The 21,233-nt window shown below is 46.1% G+C and overlaps 4 protein-coding genes and 1 non-coding gene across 10 annotated transcripts; 4 read left to right on the top strand and 1 right to left on the bottom strand.

The window, feature by feature from the left end:
• Positions 1–19: 19 nt before the first annotated feature.
• LOC120821540 (gamma-aminobutyric acid receptor-associated protein) lies at positions 20–3,111 on the top strand. The gene is made up of 4 exons (XM_040180168.2): positions 20–389; positions 1,723–1,801; positions 1,897–2,015; positions 2,127–3,111. Exons 1-4 carry the CDS (start codon positions 300–302, stop codon positions 2,205–2,207), a joined length of 369 nt encoding a protein of 122 aa, XP_040036102.1. The 5' UTR covers positions 20–299; the 3' UTR covers positions 2,208–3,111.
• Positions 3,112–3,555: 444 nt separating this feature from the next.
• Positions 3,556–3,629, top strand: trnan-guu (transfer RNA asparagine (anticodon GUU)). Its single transcript has one exon. It is a non-coding gene; the product is annotated as a tRNA-Asn (tRNA).
• A 427-nt stretch (positions 3,630–4,056) lies between these two features.
• On the top strand, positions 4,057–8,606 carry gps2 (G protein pathway suppressor 2). Of its 5 annotated transcripts, none has more exons than XM_040182422.2 (11): positions 4,057–4,301; positions 4,737–4,854; positions 5,404–5,513; positions 5,668–5,780; positions 5,905–5,984; positions 6,098–6,177; positions 6,313–6,484; positions 6,704–6,787; positions 6,938–7,014; positions 7,277–7,372; positions 7,720–8,606. In XM_040182422.2, the coding sequence occupies exons 2-11, from the start codon at positions 4,761–4,763 to the stop codon at positions 7,810–7,812; spliced, it is 999 nt and encodes a 332-aa protein (XP_040038356.2). In that variant the 5' UTR covers positions 4,057–4,301; positions 4,737–4,760; the 3' UTR covers positions 7,813–8,606. The 5 variants fall into 5 exon arrangements, with proteins under 5 accessions (XP_040038356.2, XP_077963331.1, XP_040038353.2 ...); XM_040182419.2 differs by having other exon boundaries at positions 4,108–4,301; positions 5,884–5,984; XM_040182420.2 differs by having other exon boundaries at positions 4,108–4,301; positions 5,668–5,783.
• Positions 8,607–9,871: 1,265 nt separating this feature from the next.
• Positions 9,872–13,233, top strand: LOC120821892 (Y-box-binding protein 2-A). 2 transcript variants are annotated; one of them, XM_040180980.2, is made up of 10 exons: positions 9,872–10,148; positions 10,720–10,783; positions 10,880–10,913; positions 10,990–11,079; positions 11,184–11,438; positions 11,527–11,615; positions 11,728–12,043; positions 12,185–12,316; positions 12,390–12,459; positions 12,635–13,233. In XM_040180980.2, exons 1-9 carry the CDS (start codon positions 9,926–9,928, stop codon positions 12,426–12,428), a joined length of 1,242 nt encoding a protein of 413 aa, XP_040036914.2. In that variant the 5' UTR covers positions 9,872–9,925; the 3' UTR covers positions 12,429–12,459; positions 12,635–13,233. The 2 variants fall into 2 exon arrangements, with proteins under 2 accessions (XP_040036914.2, XP_077963327.1); XM_078107201.1 differs by having other exon boundaries at positions 9,932–10,148; positions 12,393–12,459.
• A 738-nt stretch (positions 13,234–13,971) lies between these two features.
• On the bottom strand, positions 13,972–20,211 carry LOC120821890 (solute carrier family 2, facilitated glucose transporter member 4). Its single transcript, XM_040180975.2, has 11 exons — positions 19,901–20,211; positions 18,432–18,527; positions 17,905–18,065; positions 17,148–17,272; positions 16,785–16,900; positions 16,497–16,659; positions 16,041–16,228; positions 15,853–15,957; positions 15,662–15,763; positions 15,345–15,548; positions 13,972–15,241 (listed from the first exon to the last, which is right to left on the bottom strand). The coding sequence occupies exons 1-11, from the start codon at positions 19,931–19,933 to the stop codon at positions 15,023–15,025; spliced, it is 1,512 nt and encodes a 503-aa protein (XP_040036909.2). The 5' UTR covers positions 19,934–20,211; the 3' UTR covers positions 13,972–15,022.
• Positions 20,212–21,233: the final 1,022 nt, after the last annotated feature.

Genomic DNA, 21,233 nt, shown 5'->3' with positions numbered 1-21,233 from the left:
CGTGAAATGTCAAAGCGTTACATTGAATTTGAGTAAACATACAATATCAGAACTTGGGGATAACGTTGTCTGGGATAGGGCGGAACCCACATCGCTAACTAGACTCTCTGCAACGTCATGTTGTTATTGTATCCCTCCGCCGCAGTCGCACTAGGAAAACAGCTGTGGCGTGCTAGAAAGCTAGTTAGCATCGTTTGTTTTTGTCGTGTGTGACAGCGATTTCTGAGCAGTTCCTCCGACAAGATCGCAATCGCCCAACCTCGGAGAGACCGACTCGCTGTCTGTCATCTCGTTTAAAGATGAAGTTCCAGTACAAAGAAGAGCACCCTTTTGAGAAAAGGCGGTCCGAGGGCGAGAAAATAAGGAAGAAGTATCCGGACAGGGTACCCGTAAGTAGCTAACGTTAGCTTGGTAGCGCGAGCTATGTTGGAACGCTAGCGCCGTTTAGCGAGTAGCCCGTGGCACGCAGCGTCCCCGCGTTGGACACTTGGCCTTTCGTCCGTGTGGCTTTGTCGTAGCCGCACTCGAATGTTCTTTCGAGCGTTTCTGTTTGACCGCCACGTTGGTTAAACGGTTCGGCAGCTAGCCGACAGAGCTAACGCCGGAGGTTAACCAGAAAGAACGACGGCCGCCGCCGCCCCCCGAGAAGGCCATCAGGGGATCGCTGCCCGTTATCCTTCCGACATATTCTACAAATACGCTGCTTAGAATTAAAGATGACATCGGGTAATAAAACGCCACGCGGGGTGTAATGACCGTGGGGGGGTTAGTGGGAGTCCGCGCTGTGTTTACGGAGGGGATTTGGTTTTTTTTCCGGCTGTGTGTGTTGAAACTCCAAACGGCACCGCACCTTAAAAAAATATAGTACCTGTTAAACGAGACACCTGTTTTACTTTAACCTCGCCTCAAAGGATGCGTCGCATCTATTCGCATTCTAAAAAATAAATTAAAAAAATAAAATAAAAACAGCCCGGCCGAGTGGAGCCCGCTGTCCGGTTAATGCGCAGCGGACGTTTCGTGATGTGTCGCTTTTACACGGAAGGGAAACTAAAACGGTCACCTGAAAAACATCGTGACTCATCGCTCCGATTCATCTCAGTCGTCGAGTTATCCAGTTATTTCATCCAATAGTAAAAAATAAATAAATGAGCTTTTCCCAAATTCCTTGAGTCTTAATGTGTCGGAAATATGGTGTACGAACCAATAGTCCGAAGCCCACATGTATTCATTAAGCTGTTTTGGGACACGATGAAAACCAGAGGATATAAGATAAGACGCTGTGAATGAAATGAAGTGTACTCGTAAGTATATGTTGTTGCTTGTTGTTGAGTAACCGTTTTCAGTGCTGTAATTACGTGATGCTGCTGTTGAGGTGGCAGGTAGCCTTCATGTAGTGGTCCTATTATTAGACCCAAGAGAATAAACCAGGAGCCTATGGTCAGTCCTCTGTTGCTACTCTCTAGGTGTGAATTACTTTTCAATATACCAAAGTCCTTCCAACCGAATAATTACAAAGTTTCCCAGGTGTTTTAAAAAAAAAAGCATCTGGTTTAAAAATATTTCAGTTCTCGCTTGACTGAGGAAGTTGGCGTATTCTCGGATCCCTTTTCTTAGAAAGGTCACACAATCTACTGAGATACTTCTCACTTTTTGTTCAGTCTATCGTGTACTAGATTACACGGCTACGGATATTTTGTTAATGTTTTTTTCCTCTTTCTTCAGGTAATTGTGGAGAAAGCCCCCAAAGCCAGAATAGGCGATCTGGACAAGAAGAAATATCTCGTCCCCTCCGACCTGACAGGTAAATATTTGATGACCTGCCAAGTTCCCGAGACCAAGTACAAACATACAGAGTGCAGTAACAACTGAAGTTTTTTGTCCATTGTCATTCATCAGTGGGACAGTTTTACTTTCTCATCCGGAAAAGAATCCACTTGCGAGCGGAGGATGCTCTCTTCTTCTTTGTAAACAACGTCATTCCACCCACCTCAGCAACCATGGGACTGTTGTACCAGGCAAGAGTCTTTTTCTACCTCCGTGACCCGCTCTCGTCGCAGATGCATGTGTGCCCCCTGTACAACTTTTGCCGTCATGCTAACATCCCTTCTTCTTACTCTGTGACTCAGGAGCATCACGAAGAGGACTTTTTCCTCTACATTGCCTACAGTGATGAGAGCGTGTACGGGAGCAGCCAAAGGGAAATCTGACCCCGCTACCATCCCCCTCCAACCACTACCCACCTTTCTGAGACCTCCACCATTCATTTAAATATTAAATCCAGCTAAGCAGCCTAGAGTTATCGGAGTGGAAATGTCAGATGCACTTTCGCCACCTATACATTACCCCTCTCCCTTCCATTTATGTTCTCATTATTCTGCAGTCTGAATTGTATTTGCCTCCTCTTTTCTTTTTTTCAGTAGTGTCTTGGGTTAAGTGCCCTTGTGGCCAGTTCTTTTTCTAGTGTAGTATTTGTACATCCTACTTTACTGAAAAAACTGAGAACCAATTAAAAAAAAAGAAAAGAAAAAAATGTTTGAATTGGGCTATAAAATATAATCACCCCAGAGTTATAATCCTGGTCATTTCCCCGCTGCGGGACCTATAAAGGATTGCTATTTTAAGGGAAGAAAGGTATGCAAGTTCAAATCCGCTCTCTTATTGAGAAGATCGATTTATTGTTTAGTCCGCTTGTAGGGGTTTAAAGTGTACCTAGAGTTTAGTTTATTCCAGCTGAAGGTTCCCAACGGAGTAAAAGGATAACTGTTTTGCAGCAGTTCTTTTCCTAGAAAGAAAAAAAGAAAGTGTCTGGCTGTTTCTATAGAACTCCCCAATCACTGAAGTATGTGAATGAGAATTGTGTGACCTAAGTGAGGAGTAGAATAGAATTCAGACTAACAATCATTCTCCGCTTTCAGTGGTGAGACTTATGTTGACTGCTACTATGATTGTTGATGTTGTTAATTTTAGATGGCTTATTTTCTAAAAGGTATTGTAAAGCTGAGTAATTTTCTTTTTTTTTAAGTTTGTCTTAAAGATTTGAACTCTGTATACAGCTGCGTTGCTGGCTCTTTCTCTCCACTTATGACCATACATGATAAAATGTGACTAAAAGCTCTGTTTCCTGTCGTTATTGAATATTTGAATGACTTTTGATTGGTACTGTGTAAACACTGCCCGGATAATCAAATTTGTCTTGGGGCGCAACATTAAACCCCCCCTGGATCTGTAATATAGTTCAGCTTTTCTTCCGGTATTTGCATGGGGAACCTTATCATTTCAGATTGTGTGCCTGCTCAAATACTGTGTGTCTTATGAGCTGGTGTTCACCAGTAAATGTTACACCAATCAGGAGCAAAAGTATAAAGGCCACGTTATGTGTCCTTGTTTCTTAATTCGTAAGCAATTTTAAGTTACGGGTTGAATATGAAACTTGAAATGCATTTATTTATGATATAAACAATAAATACATTTCGGTATCTCTTAAGAGGTTATAGCTGATTAAACACCACGAGAAACAGACCAGGTAAAACCTTATCTTACCTCGACGAGGAGCATGTCTCTGTGGCGCAATTGGTTAGCGCGTTCGGCTGTTAACCGAAAGGTTGGTGGTTCGAGCCCACCCAGGGACGGCGCATCTTTTTTCTTCTTAACCAACGTCAGCTGCTTTGCATGTTACGCTCTGAAAAATCACACTCTCATTTGCTGCAGTTGTATTTTTTCTTTGAGCTTACTGCAAAACGTCGTTGGTTCAAGGAAAATTGTGATAGAGAATTCATTGGGATTTCAAACAAAACGTACACGGACCTGGTTTTATTTATAATCTCATTATGCATATCGCGAACAATTTCACAGCCAAATCCAAGAGATGTTAATGTTCGTTCTTGAGGATGTGTTAAAACAGTTAAATTAACGTTAAGTAATGCCACGATATAGACCATAAAAATCCCAAGTCACGATATGTTAATGGCGGAAATGAAGCATACGTCTAAAACGTATTCAACAAGATGACCACACATCGATGTACAATATAACGAGAAGTTTAATTTGTTTATTTAGACTGAGAAATGCAATATTTCCGCCAAAATACAGAAGATACTCTAAATCCCAGAATGCAATTCAGTGAGAGAACGCAGTCGTCCTTTGCCCCGGAAGAGCAACGTCACATCCGGGCTGTAAAGCTCTCCGTCTGTTTATATTTTGATTAGAAGTTTTGAAGCTATCTGCAGATACAGTAACGTCGCCTCAGATTGAAAACCACGAGACGGTTTGGTTATTAGAGAAGGACCTATAATACAACAAAAGTGAGTTTTATTTGCACTTTGTCTCTATGCCACAATAGGAAATGGGTAACGTTTGTGCTAAGGAGCTAACGTTAGCTAGCAAACTACTGTTAACGTTTGCTATGCTAGTCATTTATAAGAAAAATAAAGCTTTTACTACTCATTTGCATATTTAAGCCCCACTTATCCACCCTTAAAATAATATCGCACCCGGGGATTCAATGCTATTTAACTAAGTATACTGTCGGTTAACGGCAGCTAAAGCTGACAATGCTAACTATTAGCCAAATGGCAGCTAACCTAACGATAGGCCTTTAACCGGTAAGTTACATCCGTGTCGTTTCCAACGTTTCTGCTTTTACGAGCAGTGAGTATACAGAACACCGTCTTCACCCTTAACCCGCGAGCTTCTTGTAACCGTTAACAATTGTTGAACTGAACCCTAACCCACACCAGCTGGCCCCGCCGCTGCCTGTCACCATGCCCGCCCTGTTGGAGAGACCCAAGCTGTCCAACGCCATGGCCAGAGCCCTCCACAAGCACATCATGAGGGAGAGGGAGCGCAAGAGACAAGGTGCGCGGTTACTGTCTGTCTGTGCGGTTTAAATTCCAGAGGTAAAGGTGTATAAAACTGACACCAAACTCTTTACCTTTCTCTATAACCTGAAATGAATGCCCACCTGGTTATTTAGCCTATTTGCATTCTACATCAAGGACTGAACCTGCTGGTCATTGTCCTAAATATTCATCTTCATTCTATATCTATTTTATATACTATAATTATGTAATATGTTATGCTCTTTGCGTGTTTCTATGCAATTCAGCAGACAACTTCACAAACCAGAATATTGACTTTTCATATTTAAAATCTATAAGAGCAAGCAGCTTATTACATGTTATTACTAAATCTATTAAATACAATTTGAAAGCATTATCAACTCATCAATTGTACTGTACGTGTACCCCCCTAATATACCTGCTCTTTGAGAGTAAAAAGCCTTGGCCAACTGAGTACCATGTCATACGGTGCTGTAGTTATAGGTACATTTTATAGCTAATGAGGCTTAAGTAGGAGATTTGAATGTCGCCACCACCACTAAACAACATGGATATCATATTTCAGAGGAGGAAGAGGTGGACAAAATGATGGAGCAGAAGATGAAAGAAGAGGAAGAGAGGAAGCGGACCAAAGAAATAGAGGAGAGGATGTCTTTGGAGGAAACCAAAGAACAGGTTCGTCAAATTTAATACATTGCAACCGCAATAGATGTTTTCACCTCAATGTGGCTTTGACTTCGTACCTTGTGTTGGAACAAATGATACGCTGCAAATTGTACAGCAATTTATTCGTCTCGTGCTATGATTCACAACCCCAACTAAACTTCAGGTAATGAAGATGGGGGAAAAACTTCAAGGGCTCCAAGAAGAGAAGCACCAGCTTTTCTTGCAGCTCAAGAAGGTACTTCACGAAGAGGAGAAGAGGCGCAGAAAGGAGCAGAGGTAGTAAGGATGACGCAGCGTTTCATTACTTTCATAACATAAAAGTATGATATCATTTTTTTATTAAACCCAGCTATTTATTTTTGTATCTTTTGGTATTCAGTTGCATTTTTGTTCTTTCTAGTGACATCACAACATTGACATCAGCCAGCTACCAGCCCAGCCTGCCCATGCACGCAGGGCAGCACCTCCTCAGCATTCAAGGTCAGGAACACGTAGTAACAGGCCAAACCTCATCTGGCTTCTCTGGAACGTTGTCAGGCATCATTTGCATTAGTCTGTGTCCGAACACTGGTCCCTCTCTTTGCCTTTCTAAGGCAATCCAGTCAACCACAGTCGACCGGGTGCGCTACTTGGAGAACGTAGTAAACAGCTGTTCCCAACTTCTGTGATTCCAGTGAGTAACGTGGCATTTCTCATCTCGCCGCTGATGTATTCAGTTTTACCCAACCGTGGTCTTTGGGAGATGCTCGTTTTGTCACCGGTACCGCGTATCTGACGCCTTTTGACCCTCCTCCTCCTCCTCTGTTAGACACGTCACTATCAAACCCCCGGGTTCAGCTCGGCGCCGGCGGAGCACGGGCAGTTCAGCGGTACCCAGGGGGTCCATGAGGCCTATGGGGTGGCTCAGGCCCAGCATCCCTCCACCTACGCTGCCGGACCCTCGGTACCTGTCAGTTTCGCAAGCAGTTCTCAGATCAGAGGTAAAGGACACATGTTTGTTTCGGTGGATCTAATGTAAAGAAATGGGTACATCGAAACAACTTCATTTCTGAAGTGAAGTACACAGAGTCTCAGGTTTTGTCATTAGAAAATAAATTCCTCAGGTCAGTAAGGATAGCTGAATGTCCTGCTAAGATCAGTCATTTGAACCAAAGTGGCTGCAGTGGTTCACATACAAAGCGGCTTTTGTTCTCCCACAGGCGCGTCTGCGTTTCAGACCATGCAGTACCTCCCCCACCAGCAGCCTGGCTACCCCGTCCACAGTCCCTTCACCTCCCAGCCTGGTCAGTTCCTTTACTCTTTTATTGCCAATGAGTGTTTATGGCAGAAACCGTGAACAGTAGTCTAGAATGAAAAGCAAATTGTAAAATAACCCAATTGGGTGTGTTGTATTTGATGTATATGACTGATCGCATCTTCTGTGTCTCGTGCAGGGTACATTCCTGGCGCAGGGATTCCCCTTCAGAAACAGCTGGAACATGCCAACCAACAGTCCGGCTTCACCGACGCAGTAAGAAATGAAGTTCCAGCCTTTTGCTGATATACAAAAGCTTCATCACTAAAGGTTCACAAAGCAGATGATTGCGACACACTTCATAGAAAAGTTGGGGATTATGTATCGGCGGGATTGTTAAAGAAATATCCTACAAATTCTTACGTTCTTATCGGACATAGTATAAAGGTTATGAGAACTTTGGCCCAAAACTTTCCACTGTCTACATGATGGAACCGGCTAGTGGAGCTTCAATTCCGTCTCATTGATGTTCTCACAGGGAGCTTTGAGGCCCATGCATCCACCGTCCATGCACCCTTCCAATCCGGGACTGCTGCCCACACCGTCGCTGGCAGTCCAGATTTCTACTGCAAAGGTGACGGCCAGAACCGCTTTAAAAACAACACCTATTAGTAGCCTCAAACACTTGCACACTTTCCACTAAACCCTTCCTGGTGATACCTTCATCACTCCTTCCTAATACTGGGCAAGGGAAAGCATATTCTTTGCCGATGAATGCGGTGTATCTCAGAGGCTTATCTTCTCGCGCCCCCCCGCCAGGCCTCCTCCAGCAGGTGTGTGTTGCGTTGTGCAGTGAGCGTTGCAGCCCGACGGGGCTGCGATATTGTTCCTCCAACCCACTGACTTTCCTCTTGACGTGTTTCCTGTGCTTCTGCTCCTCGATGTTCACTCGCATCGTGGTTCCGTGTTTCCCTCCCGCAGGCCCCGTTTCAGACGTCTCCCCAGAGCGCTCCTCGACACAGCTTCCTCCCACACAGCCAGAGCGGCCAGAGGTTCTACCACCACGGCAAGTAGCCCGTCTTCATCGCCCCCGAGCTTCACTCGCCGTTCCCGGAGAACATTTTTGGACGAGTTGGTCGACTCCTCCGCAGTGAAAGCCGTTTGGCTGGACTATGCCTTTTTTCATTTCCGTTTTATTTCATGTACATTTACGTTTCTTTTTGGCATTGTTTGATTGATTCTTGGTTCTCATACATGTGTTTTTTCATAAACATCTAACTTTGATTTTTAAATGAATTGAATTCAAGTTCATTTTTAGAAATGGATGATTATTTGTGGAGAAGTAAAAAAGGAGAAGTTCCAGGTGCGAATACAAGGTGCCCACCTTTTTTGCTTTTGAACTCATTCAAGCTATTCCCTGAGGACGAACATGTTGTACTTTTTAACTTTAATAAGTCCTAAACTAAAAACGACATTATCTTTCACCTTTGTCTACAGATTGTTATTTTACTTCCACTGTATAGCTGTTCTGGAGGACAACGTGCACTAAAATGTCAATCATTTGTATAAAGCAAACAGCATGAACCAGAAATGATTCTTTGTTTATTGACATCCATAGTTACAACACCCTCCAAGGGTTCAGAGTCTCTGCAAGAAAACAATTAAAATGGAGGAAAATTATTCAACAATACTTAGCTGCTGAATTTACACTTTGTAGATTAAGTCTACATGTTTCCCATAAAATAACACGCACACTGATGAACACTGTTTTACCACGTACGAAATTAAGAGGACCATTTCTTTTTTTGTTTCTCCCTTCTGTTCTTTAACCTCTTATGTTGCTAAATAAAAGCAAATGCCAAGCTCCACACTTTGTGCCGTCTTTATTGTTTTACATCACTCACAGTTGAGATTTGCTGACACAAAGAGAGGATCATGTTCAGTCCGTCTTTCGTCTTCAAAATAAAAATGATTGAACCTGGTACTCAAACTGGAACAAGCCTCGACACAACAGAAAAGGGCATTTTCTGGAAGTCGACAGCTTTACATACACTATACTACAATATTTAGATTAACACGGATTAAACATCCACACAAATGTCATATTTTCTTTGACTTTACACTGTAGAAACTGATGTTTAGGATCGATGTACAGAATGGATGTATACCGATGTGGCCTCAGCAGAATAACATGGACGTTGAGTTGTTACCAAATCAATCATGGGGGCGCGGAAGAAGTGACCCTTTTATTCAATGCTTAGGACCGGGAAGAGCTAAATAAAGCAACAGAAACACGGCACCTGCTCGCCTTAAAGGACAAAATCACTCATGGTTTCCTAAATTACAACATCTTTTAAAGCACCAAACCAAAAAAGCAGCCTGTAGCATAAACATTTACCAGTCAAAATACCACCTGTTGCCGTGTTCTATTTTTTATTATTATTTTATTCCCACTCCATTATTCCTCTAATAACTTGTATAAATCGTTAAAACTACAACAATATGCTACAATGTGCGCATATTCTTAGCATAATAATGTATCACAGTCCCAGGGAGCTAATTGCTATACTTTGAATCATCTATGTCAGCGGTTCCCAAACTCAAGAATGCCACGGCCCAATTTGAAATCTGAAAATCTTTTGCGGCCCACCCAAACCTTTAATCACAACTCCAACCTTTGATCAAAACATAAACTAGAGATGATTAAATGACCTTAACAATTTAACCGATTAAAAATGTATTAACTGACAATGTATGTTTTGTATACCATTTTCTCCGGAGCTCATATATATTTACTTTAATACTACAAGAGGGCGCTCAATGTGCCGCTGGAATTGTTCAAATATTACTTAAACTGAGAAAAAGATGTGCGTTTTGTATCTTATCAATTATCAATCGTTAAAAAAATATAGACATTTGCAACCCTAATGTTACGACCAGGTCTTAGACGCAAAGGATAGGGATCAAAAATAGGTCAGATAAAAGAATAACACGTCATTTAAATTATAAATATTTTTATATTAATTTCAAACTTTTCAAAATTGAAAATAATTTTTTTAATTATTTATTTACTGTAAATGACCTCTCGCGGCCCACCTGCAGTACCTTCGCGGCCCACACTTTGGGAATCGCTGATCTATGTTGACTAGGACCCCGCAGGAGGACGCTCATCCAGCGGGGGGCAGTAATGCGACTCCGAGGACGCCGACTGCCGCCCGACCTCCACCGAGAAGAAGAAGGAGAAGATGAAAAGTTTCGCCCACAGCAGGTGGGGGAGCAAAAAAAAAAAAAGAGTGAAAGTGAAGCAATTCCGACAGCGAGCATGACGGACGCCGAGGCGCAGAGCGCCCCAGCAGCGGCCCCCCGGGAGGAGGAGCAGGAGGAGGAGAAGCCGGAGAGGAAAGTCATAGGTGGGTGTAGCTGTAATTAAATATTTAGATATATTTTTTGTAAAAACGCTTTGGTGTGGTTCGTTTTTCTTTCGTTTGGGTTTTATTCGTATGAAACCCCTAATGTGAAACCAAATATTAACATTTTTTAGCAGCAGAAATGTTTTATTTAAAAATTTCCACTTAAATAGGTCGGCGGAATATTTCGTCACATGAATTTAGCAGCTTCCCATTTTCCATTCGGCGCTTTAAAATCCAAAATAATCCGCATTATTTGGGTCCAAAGGCCTTTTTTAAACGGTGTGAACACGTGACTTGGCTAGGTGTGCGCGGGGTCACGCAGGTGCGAGTCGTTTCACTCACGCCACCAATTAAGCTCGTCTTATCTGGGCACGAGGAGCTTTGGTTTCTGGGTCCAGGTGAGCGGCACCCCTGTCCTCGCACGGAGCCGGTCTCAAAGTCTTCTGGTCAATGATTGACACGCCGGGTAGATGTTTCTGGTTGGAGGCGGGGCTTCTGTTGATGTAAGCATGATCAGTTTATGATGTGCAATCATGTGCTGCTGTTATTTGTTTTATTTTTATGTTTTTAGCCACCTTGGTCCAAGGCACAGTGAAGTGGTTCAATGTGCGTAATGGATATGGCTTCATAAACAGGTACCTTCCTCTACTGAACTTTTAAACTTGATTTAGAATTTACAGTTGACTTTTCCCATGAGCCATGTTTTGCTAAGTGAGTTTTATTCTTCTCAGAAATGATACCAAAGAAGACGTGTTTGTTCATCAGGTGAGGCAATGGGTTTTCTTTAGTCTTTTGGGACTTTATGTGGAACCATCCTCAGATGTTAAATCTGTCTCCTCAGACCGCAATCAAAAAGAACAATCCGAGGAAGTTCCTTCGCAGCGTTGGCGACGGGGAGGTGGTAGAGTTCGATGTGATTGAAGCCGCCAAGGTGAGAATCCACGGAATCCATTTAGTTGATTGCCGTTAACGTTTTAGTTTTTTTTTTTTTTTTTTACCTCTCACTGCCCCCCTCCTCTCTCTGGTGTCCCACAGGGCTCCGAAGCAGCCAACGTAACTGGTCCGGGCGGCGTTCCGGTCAAAGGCAGCCGCTACGCGCCCAACAAACGCCGCTTCCGTCGGCGATTTTTCCCGCGCAGCCCAAGGCCCGGCGAGGAGGGCAAGCCGGCCGACGGCCAGTCGTCCGCGGCTGAGGGCGAGGGATCGGGGGAGAACGACGCCGTGAGACCTCAGCAGCAGCAACCGCAGCGCCGCCGGAGGCCCCGGAGACCACGGCAGGACGCACAAGATGTAAGCCGAGGGATTGGTGGTTTTAAAGCCAGCTCTTAAATATTTAGAAATTTGCAAGTCTAAAGTTTTTGTTTGCTTGCTACGTCAGGGGGAGGCCGGAGAGCCGAATGACGGCGCGGCGGAGGGCGACCAGACGCAGCGACCGCCGCAGCACAGGTTCTGGCGGCCGTACCGCAGGTGAGGACCAGGCAACGCCGGCGTTTTTTTTTTTTTTTTTTTTTTTTTCCTTCTGCATGGCAGACCAGCAAAGCTCACTGGTTATTTTATTTTTTTGTGTCCTGGGATTCAGACCTTTCCGTCCGCGCCCGCCTCCCGATCCGGCTGCGGACGGCCTGCAGCCTGCAGGAGGCCCGCAAGCGGCCAACAGCGAGCAGGCCCCCGCTGCCGCCCATCAGGATGCCGACAGCAAGCAGCAGCAGACAACGACGACGACCGGCGGCGGCGAGCGGGCCGTTCCGGAAGAGGTCCAGGAGCAAGGGGATGTGAGGCAGTCGGAGGCCTCCGAGGGCCCCCAGACCAACGGGGAAGCACCAGAGGGCCAGAAACAACAGCGCCGCCAGTCCAGACGGCGCAGGCAAAGGAACTCTGAGTCCTCAACATCAAAAGTACGTGAGATCGTCGTTGCTGGTTCAGGTTACAGGTCCCCTGTGTGTGTGATTCAGAATCTGGATGTGGATCACATTTTGTAAGGGAGTCTTTTGGGGTCTTTGTCTTTGACACAATGGTTTTACTTTCCCGCTTTGCAGAACGATGCAGAGAAGTCTGCATCAGAGCCTGGTACCCCCCCTCAGAGCTCCAAACCAGGCGACCTTAATTCCACATCAAAATCTCCAAAGGGCTCTCCCAAAACCTCCCCCGAAACACAGAAAACCCCTGAGGTACGTAGCCAAACTTTATTTTTATTTTTTTTAGTTGACTGCACAACAATTTAAACTGCCTCCTTCCCCACAGCAGCCCGCTGACACGACAGTCGCAGCACCAACGGAGTGACTCCGGCGAGAGGACAGTCTCGTGACCCTTGGTGAGAGGGGGGTGGGGGGGTGCCAGGGTGTTTGGTTGCACTTCTTGTGACACTGACTTTCATCATTAACAAGCTGTTTCCATTCCTGTAAATGTATTGAGGGGCATTAAAGGAATGGCGAGCTCACTGTTCCTCCTGTGTTTTTAAATTTTGATTTGCCTTTTTTTTTTCCTAGTTTCGAGGGTTGGAGGACTGGACCCGTTTCAGAAGGCATGCACTGCTCTCCCCTCTGCACTTCTCCGGCCCCCTCCCAGTCTCTCCCCTCTGGCCTCCTCCCCTCTAGACTCGGACAGTCGGAGAGGGCGGAGTAAGGGAAGAAGGGGGATGCATGTGGCCGCATATTTAGAAATTGAAAGTACATCTTTAAAAAGACAAAAGGGACAGAATGGACAATCTGCTTGGCAGCCGGGTCATTCCAGCCCCCCTTTGAAACAATATTTTCTTTAATATCCTGGATGGGACACATCAAGTAATTTATAGAGGAACCAGCCTTGATTTTTATTTAACTTTTTAAAATTTGGTTGAAGGGGGGGAACCAAGCAGGTGTGAGGTTGGTGGTGCATTATGGGAGTCAGTTTAGTTCTTTTACCACCTCAATCGATTCTTGAGACGTACTACTCCCTTCATCTCCTCAGTTGAGGAATGTTTGAAAAGAAACTTTATTTTTCTGTTTTAATGATTTGTTTTTTTTGTTTTTTCTTCCGAGGGGATTATGTGCAATGTCGGTAGTAAAAAGGCAAATGAATAAATCCTGTTTGCAAATCTCCGGATAAAGTCCTTTTTTTGCTTATTTTGCGAAATGCAGATTAGAACAGGCATGAAAATCACTCACCTTTTGTCGGAATTTGCAGTTTTGAAACCAAAATAGGTGACCTACGTGAATCGTGTAGATACGATGAGGGGTTTTTTGGGGGGGGGTGGGTGGTATTTAGTGAATTGCGAACAGGGTGAGGGACTGTTAATAATAATTTTAATATTTTCTGGTATAAGCTAAGTTACCCAGGAGCTTTGTTGACATAGACTTAGCTAGCATCAACTTAGCTAACGTTAGCTACAGCTTGATGAATTGAGTCGTTAAACACAGCAGGAGGGAACGCGGCGTTGGCCAGCTAGCTAAAGCTCCGGTGGAAAATGATTAGCTAACGCGACCGTTTTTGAGGAGGTAGATTTTGAGGTGAGGAGACTGACGAGGCAGAAGGTAAAGTGTTCTATCAATAAGCAGATCTGCAACCCGTTACGCATTCTGACTTACAAAGTACGCTGGTACGATTTGTCACTCTAAACTACGCAAAAATTTGTCTAAAATTTAGACTTCTCGACCAGCACACATTATATGCAATATAATGCATCACGAGTATTTAATGACTTGTCCCCTATTGTCAATTCCCATCCCCCTCTCGTCGGTACTCAAAGATCCCTGGAACAACCAGTTGAAACCCCTAGAAGGGTAATATCCTCATCTTTTTCACCCTTGACCCAATTTCATGCCTGTTAGATGTTGCTTTTGGCTGCTTTAGATTTCTTAAATTTTATTATTAAACCATAAACTCACTTTCCAGAACTAGGTATACATAACTGAGTCCTCCTCAGGTGTTTACAGTAACATTAATATACAGTATTTGCCTCATTTTAGTCCCAACATGACCACAGAATCTTAATTCACAAATTACAGATACACTCTGAAAAACCTCAATACAAATCTCCAGAAGGTAGTGATACACCCCGATAAAGGATATACGGCAATCTGCACACACGCCACAGAAGAGAAACGTATGATGCGGTGTGATTTAGAAAAAGTAACCGTCGTACTGTTCCTGGCTACCTGCTACGCTTAGAACCTCGTACCTGAATATCAAAAAATAAACGTGTGTGTACAAAGTAGCTTTTCAGGAGGTTGAGCTGTTTCTCATGACCAGAAATGTGCGTTGTGATGGCACTTTGCCTAAAGATCAGAACGAACTACAAGCCCAGTTAGCCGATGAAGACTTAAATGTTTCTACACATCCCAATAGCTGACTTGATGCCAAAATTGTACTTGTTTGATACCTACATTTGATATACGTGATTAAAAGAAGCAATGTTCCTTCAAACCCACCAGTCCTGTTCCTATACTTTAATGCAAGTATACGTGACTATGGCTGTGTGTTTGTGTGTGTGGGGAGGGGTCATACATCCAAACTGAAAACTTTGGATGTCATCATAAAGTGCAGTCTCTCCACCTCCGTCGGTCGGTGTTGCCATCGGGAATAAAGTCGTACCACAGGGGCAGCCGATGCCTCAACAGACCCTCGTATTCTGTTCCTCAAATACAGTAGTCAACTATGAATCCAAAGGTTTAAGCCTCCATCGAGGCTCAATTCGCAGTGGTACCTGAAAAGGACAATTCCAAAACACCCCAAATTGTCACACTGCTATCACTGCTTTGGCACCGCAATCTATATGAATTAAACAGTCGACCTCAACGTACAATACAACGTGTCAAAGTAAAAGTTTGGAGTCAGGGCCCCAAAAAGTTCATTCCAAGCTCTACTCGGTCCCTTCTCCCTTTCAGGCAGGAGCTTTTTCAGTTGATGCTTTCCTCCCCCAAAAAGTCCAGCTCGGTGCTGGCCTTGTCCAGATCCAGATCCATGTCCATCATCCCTCCTACAGAGTCCTGGTGGAAGTTCGCCGCGATCTGGTCGAAGGTTTTCCCCCGCGTCTCCGGCACCCGGAAGAACGTAAAGATGAGGAAGAAGAGCAGCAGTGCCGCGAAGATCAGGAAGACGTAGGGCCCGCATAGCTCCTGGAGAAGGATGGGGTTACATCCAGGTTTTTAAAAAACAAATGCCTCCATGGGCATTTGCTTGGGACACCCGCAACATCTACTCCAGGTAACAAATACTCACGGCAACGTATTGGAAGCACATGCCGATGATGAAGTTGGCGGTCCAGTTGGAGAAGCCGGCCACGGCCATGGCCGCCGGCCTCGGACCCTGAGAGAACAGCTCGGCCACGAAGAACCAGGGGATGGGGCCGGGGCCGATCTCGAAGAACGCCACGAAGCCGAAGATGGCCAGCATGCTGATGTAGCTCATCCACGGAACGCTGTCCTGTCGGGTGAGGAGGAGGAGGAGGAGGAGGAGGAGGGGATAAAGACGGCGTCAGGCGAATCGCGGAGGAAGCGGGCGTGACGTTACCGGGGCACTTTAAAAGGTGGACTGACCAACAAAGCGAGAGCCGAGGTCATGACGACGGCGCAGGCGCACATTCCCCCGAGTCCCACCATGTGGAGCGTCCGTCGACCCATCCTCTCTATCAGGAAGAGCTGTGGGCAACGAGGAAACGCCGTGTTCTACTTTAGTCCATAAAGACGACGCCGATGTGTCTGAGCAAAGGCGTTAGGTGCGTTCTTACCGAGACCACGGTGAAGGCACAGTTAACCACGCCTGCTCCTATGGTGGCGTAGACCGGACTCTGGACTCCCGCCTTCATGAAGATACTGGTGGAGTAGTAGAAGATCTGAACACAGGGGAGCACAGATTTACGAATCCGCCCGTTACACTGCACGGATTCACTTTTCTTTTTGGGACTTTATGACTCACTGCGTTGACCCCGGACAGCTGCTGAGAGAGCTGCAGCAGGATGGAGATGATGATGGGCTGACGATAGAGCGGAGAGCGGAAGAGCTCCAGGATGGAAACCTTCCTCTCCATGTCCATCTTCCTCTTCTCCTCCTTCATCTCCGCCAGCATGACGCTCACGTCCTGACGGCCCGTCAACCTCCTCAGGCCTGCGTTGAAGGAGTGAGAGGTGCGTACGTTTAATTAGAACATTCAATGTCACATAAGCTGACCCCAGAGTACTTATTCCAGATACTGAGGTGTAAGTCATCAGCTTCAGGGTTAAACCATCCTTGTTCAGCCCAAAATAAGGATTTTGTGATGCCACCCCAAGAAAATCCTTGGGGTTAGGATTGATCGCGCCCTTTAAACAGATAAAAAGTCCTGAAAGCGACGGCGTCCTAAAAGCCGCGTGGAGCTCTCTCCAGCCCCGCTCACCTCTCTTGGCCTGGTGCTCCTGGCAGCGGATGATGTAGAGGAAGCGAGGGCTCTCGGGGCAGAAAGGCAGAAGCGCCATCTGAAGTACGGCCGGCACAATCGCCAAACCCAGCAGGATTGGCCACAACTCCTCAACGCCAAGCAACGACTCCAGGCCGAGGATCTGCGCGGAAGGAGGGGGGGGTCAAGTGTGACGGTCGTAAAACGCAAACAAGAGAGAGGCTGTTACGAAATATCCACGGAAACATCTCGGCAACGTCGTTGCGTCAAAACACGCCGCACACGCACCTGTGCGATGAGGATGCCAGTGACTATGGCCAGCTGATGCAGCGTGCCCAGGGCCCCTCGCAGGCTTGTCGGAGCAATCTCGCCCACATACATCGGCGTCAAGCCCGATGCCAATCCTGCAGAGGTGAAAAGGTGTCAGAATCATTCAGACAGGTGCAGGGGCCCCCCAGCCAGAGCCACCGATTCCGAAACACGTGTGTTTTTAAGTCGATTCGTATCTTTTTTTGATCAGCGTCTTGTGTATTCTTTCTTGGTCGTTTTTGCATTTGTTGGTTTGTTTTTGTCTCCTTGTCGTCGTATGAATGTGAATTCCCTGCTATAAGACAGACATAAAACCCTGAGAAAGGACAGAATACAGCTCACCGCAGTAGGCACCAATGATAAAGCGTCCAAGGATCATCATTTCAAAGGAGCGGCAGAGCTTGGACAACCCCATCAGACTTCCACCAATGAAGGCAAACATGTTGTTTATGAGCATGGCTTTCCTCCTGGAAAACCCAAAACACAGACAAGGGGCTTTGCACTAATTCAGCAGACTTTACATCTTAATTTGACATCAGAGAGTCTCAGCAAAGGCTGATACACTTGGAACTAAAGTCTTAACTTCAGATTATATTCCCCAAAAGGGACACTCTTGAGCACGAAATGATGGCACATCACACGGTGAATTTCTCTACAGACTGTGTGTGCTGTTTGATGCACACGTTTACGCAGTGCGATTGTGTCGCGCGAGGAAGGCAGACCCCTTAAACCCTGCAGAGGGCAGTGTCTTACAAAAACAGTTAGCGGCTCAATCTATGGCCTAAATGTGTGGTTATTCTTAAATAATATCAGAAATATGAAATGTGACACATTTACCTTCGGCACCCTTTGCATTGTAACAGTTAATGGAAAGCTATTTTAGACCAGGTTCATCATAAGTAATGGGTTTAAATTCCATGTAGGTTTTACGAGTAAATGACTTTCTTAATATACAGACTAGAGGATACTAACAGAAATCTGTCAGCTTCCTCCCCCACCTTCTATTTGTGTACTAGACTGAAGTTTGACCTCAGAGGTCACAGCCCCTCCCTCCCCCCTCGTAGGAAACAGCGTTCCCGTGCGTCCGGCCCGCGTATACCTGCCCAGCCACTCGGACACGAAGCCCACGCAGGAGGAGGACAGCATGCCCCCGATGGAGAAGATGGCCACAGACAGCGACCAGAGGGAGGTGAGCGTCCCGGCGGGGATGGGCTCGCCGTACCGGTGCAACCACGTGGCATTGTACTCCTGCTCGATGATCTGCACAGGAGAAAGCATGAGACGGGTCCGGCGACATATTCTAACAACACGGGAGGAAGTTCTGAGTTTGTGGCACCGGAGATTTGTTCGCTCGCGAGTGTTACGTAGGCTTTGGCATTGCTGCGTTTCAGTACGCAGACGAAGCTTCAACAAACTTCTCTGTGCTCTCCTGTCGGCCCTCTTAAATGTCGAGTGTCAAGTTTATTGTCTAAACACCATCTAAACAGCGCTTGAGGCCGATGTTGTGGCATCAACAAGCTCGCGGTCGTGTCAGGAAAATATGAGAAACAACGTCTGGTTCGGCGTCACGGCGTTCTTCTTTTAACACGCCTCCATTCTTAAATGCGGCTTGCATTGCATTTTTACCTTCTGGGGCGCATTGATGACTCCGATATTGTATCCAAACTCTAGAGATCCCAGCACAGCAGTGAAGACAGAGAGCACAAAGGTTCCAGTCAGTGTCTGGAGTACAAACACACACAAAGAAACACATGGAGGTGAAAAAAACCCAACAACTTTTCTTCGGAGCGGTCGGCGTTAAGATAATAATGGCAAATATAAGAGCGCATAAGAGCTGAAGCGGTGCTCCCTGCAACTATATGTAGCAGTGATCCTGAGGAAATCGCCTCGGCCCTTCATCTTCCCGGCACTTTCCCATCAGGGTACAGGCACCTGTCTCCATGGTGACCGACGGGGGATTAGTTGACTTTTAGAAGCTTCCTGGTTAAGACGTATTCGACAGAAACACGCTGGATGCTCACACGAGAGCTGCTGCGAAACCACACACCTGTCGCGGCTTCCTGAGAAGTTGACATTGTGGGGATGCGGGGCCTCCTGACGTCGACGCGATGTGACTTTAAACCCGAATTTGGGCAGAACATGACTACGACTATTTATTTATAAATCATTTGGCAAAGTTTGCGTTTGTTTCTAGTCGGTGAGCGTTGGCCTGTGACTCGACCTCGCTCTGTTGAGTCTCCAGATAAGTGCTGCTTGGCATTCACAAACCAAAACAAAAGGCAGTGCGTGCTTGTGTGTGTGCACGTGTCCTTGCGACAGCAAAGGGGGGGTTGGGAGGGGGATCAGAAGCAGTCAGGTATGCTTTATTACACTGCATGCATTTCTTTAAAACTGCCTGGAACATTCTCAGTAAGCCGTTTACTTTTCCCTCACTATTTAGAAATCGGACTCCTCGGAACTCAAACTCCGGCAGTCACAGATGTTTATGATGAAGCAGCTCCAGGTGTTTTTTTTTCTTCTTCATGGCATTACAGATTACAGTCAACCTTCTGTTGTTGTCAAGAGAGAACTCGAGCTCTCCAGAATCACAGGTTTAAAACTTTTTTTTAAACTGGTGCACGCTTGAACAAGAAACCAGGGGTCTCACAGCACAGCCACTGCTGGTGGGGGTGTTGAAAAAGGAGCGAGCCCAACGAGGTGGCCTACAACTAATTCACGGGACTCATTTCTGACCTGCAAACTCCGAGATCTTGCTGGTCAAGGTCACTGCTCGGGACTAAACAAGGGCCACGCTCATTCAGATCAGGGCTCCTGTTGATTCTTTAGCACTTACAGTAACAACGTTCATTGGTGATAATACAATCAGTTGTAAATTATTTTCCTCACTGTGTTTACTTTTTCTCTGACCAATAAAACAATTGTTATATGTGTATTACGACTTGTATGCCGTAGACAGAGCCGTGCGTAAAACCTCTCCTCATTCAAATACGCACGCAACAGCGAAATGCGCACAGCTTTTCCTCGCCTTTTTGATTAAGCAACACGCCCTGCTACATTTGAAATAGAGAAAACTAAAATGAAATCGGAATAAATACCTCCCCTCCGAGTTGCTGAAACCCGGCCGGCATGACTTTTGGCAACTCCAGGCGCTCGGTAACGGTTGACGACAGATGCGTCTGGAGCCAAAAGGAGACACGTGAGACTCTCCGAAAAGGACAACAAGCCCCGATTTAGACCTCGGGCACTTTAACCACAGCAAAAATGAGACCAAAATGTAAAATCCCGAAGAGGAGCCCAAAGGGAGCAGTCTGCGCTGCAAGGTGTCCTCTCTTCTTTCAACTTTGCGTCCGTCCAGCTGGCAACGGAGTGACAGGCGCACACCCACATGCGCTCCTGCGCTCGTATTGAGAGGGTGAGGGGTTTGGGGGGGGGGGTGGAGGCAGGGAAGGAGGGGAGGGGAGGTGGGGGCAGTGGGCTGATCTTAAGGTCCTCTGACAGAGGTCGAGACGCAAGCAGGAAGCTTTTCTGACCTTAAAGGCGATTGGCCGAAGGGTGTGGCAGAACAGTATTACAGAGGAGGAGGTCTGGTTTGCATTATGCCAAGAGCTGACAAAAGAGAGAGAGAGCTGTGATTACATTGCTAAATTCCTGTTAAAATCAACAATCATATCTCTGGTATCATAAGCCAGAGATTTGCTGAGGGCCAAATTTGGTATCGCGTCTCCCTGTTTGTATTCCTGGTTACATAAAGCTGGCCGGCCTTTTTTTAACATAATAATATGCTCTGCGGTGTTAAAATAAACATAAAGAGAATGCAAAACCAAGTGGTGCATCATACTTTGTTCATAAGGTTGCAACGGATGAGGCTTTTTGTACCCACTGATGTGTTAAGCATCATCTACCAACGTTAAAATAATGCAGCGTCCGGGGGGGGGGGGGGAACCTCAGAGGAACCCGAGTCGGAGTCAAACACGCCGCTGTGACTCGACATTTCTCATGCACAGCAGAGAGGGGCTCGTCTTTGACGCCCTGGCTGCCATTGTCTGTCTTCCCCAGAGCCACCAATCCGTTTCTATTTAAGATCACATGCCAATGGGGTCACACACCACAGGCGCCCCCCCCTCCCCCCGTTCCACTGAACCTCCCCCCGCACAACAAAGCTCAAGCTTTCTCTCACAGGCAACAGGTGGACCCTAAATTTGGGCTGCGCCTCCAGAGTCAACTGTGCAGTTGTGCTTAGGGCCGGTTTGTGGATGGGGGGGTGTCGGAGGTTTGTGTTGTGAGAGGGCCGCATTGGGCGCTCACGGTGGAGAAATATTGTCTCCAAATCTCTCAATCAAAGGATTCAGGCCCAACCCCTTTGCGGACACACCTCCACGTCGCGCCACTCTTTCCTCGGCCTTTGCCGCCTTTGCCTTTTCCTGCCCT

This window comes from Gasterosteus aculeatus, chromosome 7 (genome assembly GCF_964276395.1).
Source record: "Gasterosteus aculeatus chromosome 7, fGasAcu3.hap1.1, whole genome shotgun sequence".
Classification (NCBI taxonomy): Eukaryota; Metazoa; Chordata; class Actinopteri; order Perciformes; family Gasterosteidae; genus Gasterosteus; species Gasterosteus aculeatus.
This window is presented reverse-complemented; position numbering and strand designations above follow the sequence as displayed.

Coding starts and splice junctions, on each gene's coding strand:
- LOC120821892 (XM_040180980.2), top strand. CDS start 9,926: ATGCGACTCCGAGGACGCCGACTGCCGCCCGACCTCCACCGAGAAGAA. Junction 11,616..11,727: donor TTCTGGCGGCCGTACCGCAG/GTGAGGACCAGG, acceptor CCTGGGATTCAG/ACCTTTCCGTCCGCGCCCGC. Junction 12,044..12,184: donor CTGAGTCCTCAACATCAAAA/GTACGTGAGATC, acceptor CCCGCTTTGCAG/AACGATGCAGAGAAGTCTGC.
- gps2 (XM_040182419.2), top strand. CDS start 4,761: ATGCCCGCCCTGTTGGAGAGACCCAAGCTGTCCAACGCCATGGCCAGA. Junction 4,855..5,403: donor GAGGGAGCGCAAGAGACAAG/GTGCGCGGTTAC, acceptor ATCATATTTCAG/AGGAGGAAGAGGTGGACAAA. Junction 6,788..6,937: donor TCCCTTCACCTCCCAGCCTG/GTCAGTTCCTTT, acceptor TGTCTCGTGCAG/GGTACATTCCTGGCGCAGGG.
- LOC120821890 (XM_040180975.2), bottom strand. CDS start 19,933: ATGCCGGCCGGGTTTCAGCAACTCGGAGGGGAG. Junction 18,066..18,431: donor TCATCAATGCGCCCCAGAAG/GTAAAAATGCAA, acceptor TCTCCTGTGCAG/ATCATCGAGCAGGAGTACAA. Junction 15,549..15,661: donor CCTCGGCTCTCGCTTTGTTG/GTCAGTCCACCT, acceptor CTCACCCGACAG/GACAGCGTTCCGTGGATGAG.
- LOC120821540 (XM_040180168.2), top strand. CDS start 300: ATGAAGTTCCAGTACAAAGAAGAGCACCCTTTTGAGAAAAGGCGGTCC. Junction 1,802..1,896: donor CGTCCCCTCCGACCTGACAG/GTAAATATTTGA, acceptor GTCATTCATCAG/TGGGACAGTTTTACTTTCTC. Junction 2,016..2,126: donor CCATGGGACTGTTGTACCAG/GCAAGAGTCTTT, acceptor TCTGTGACTCAG/GAGCATCACGAAGAGGACTT.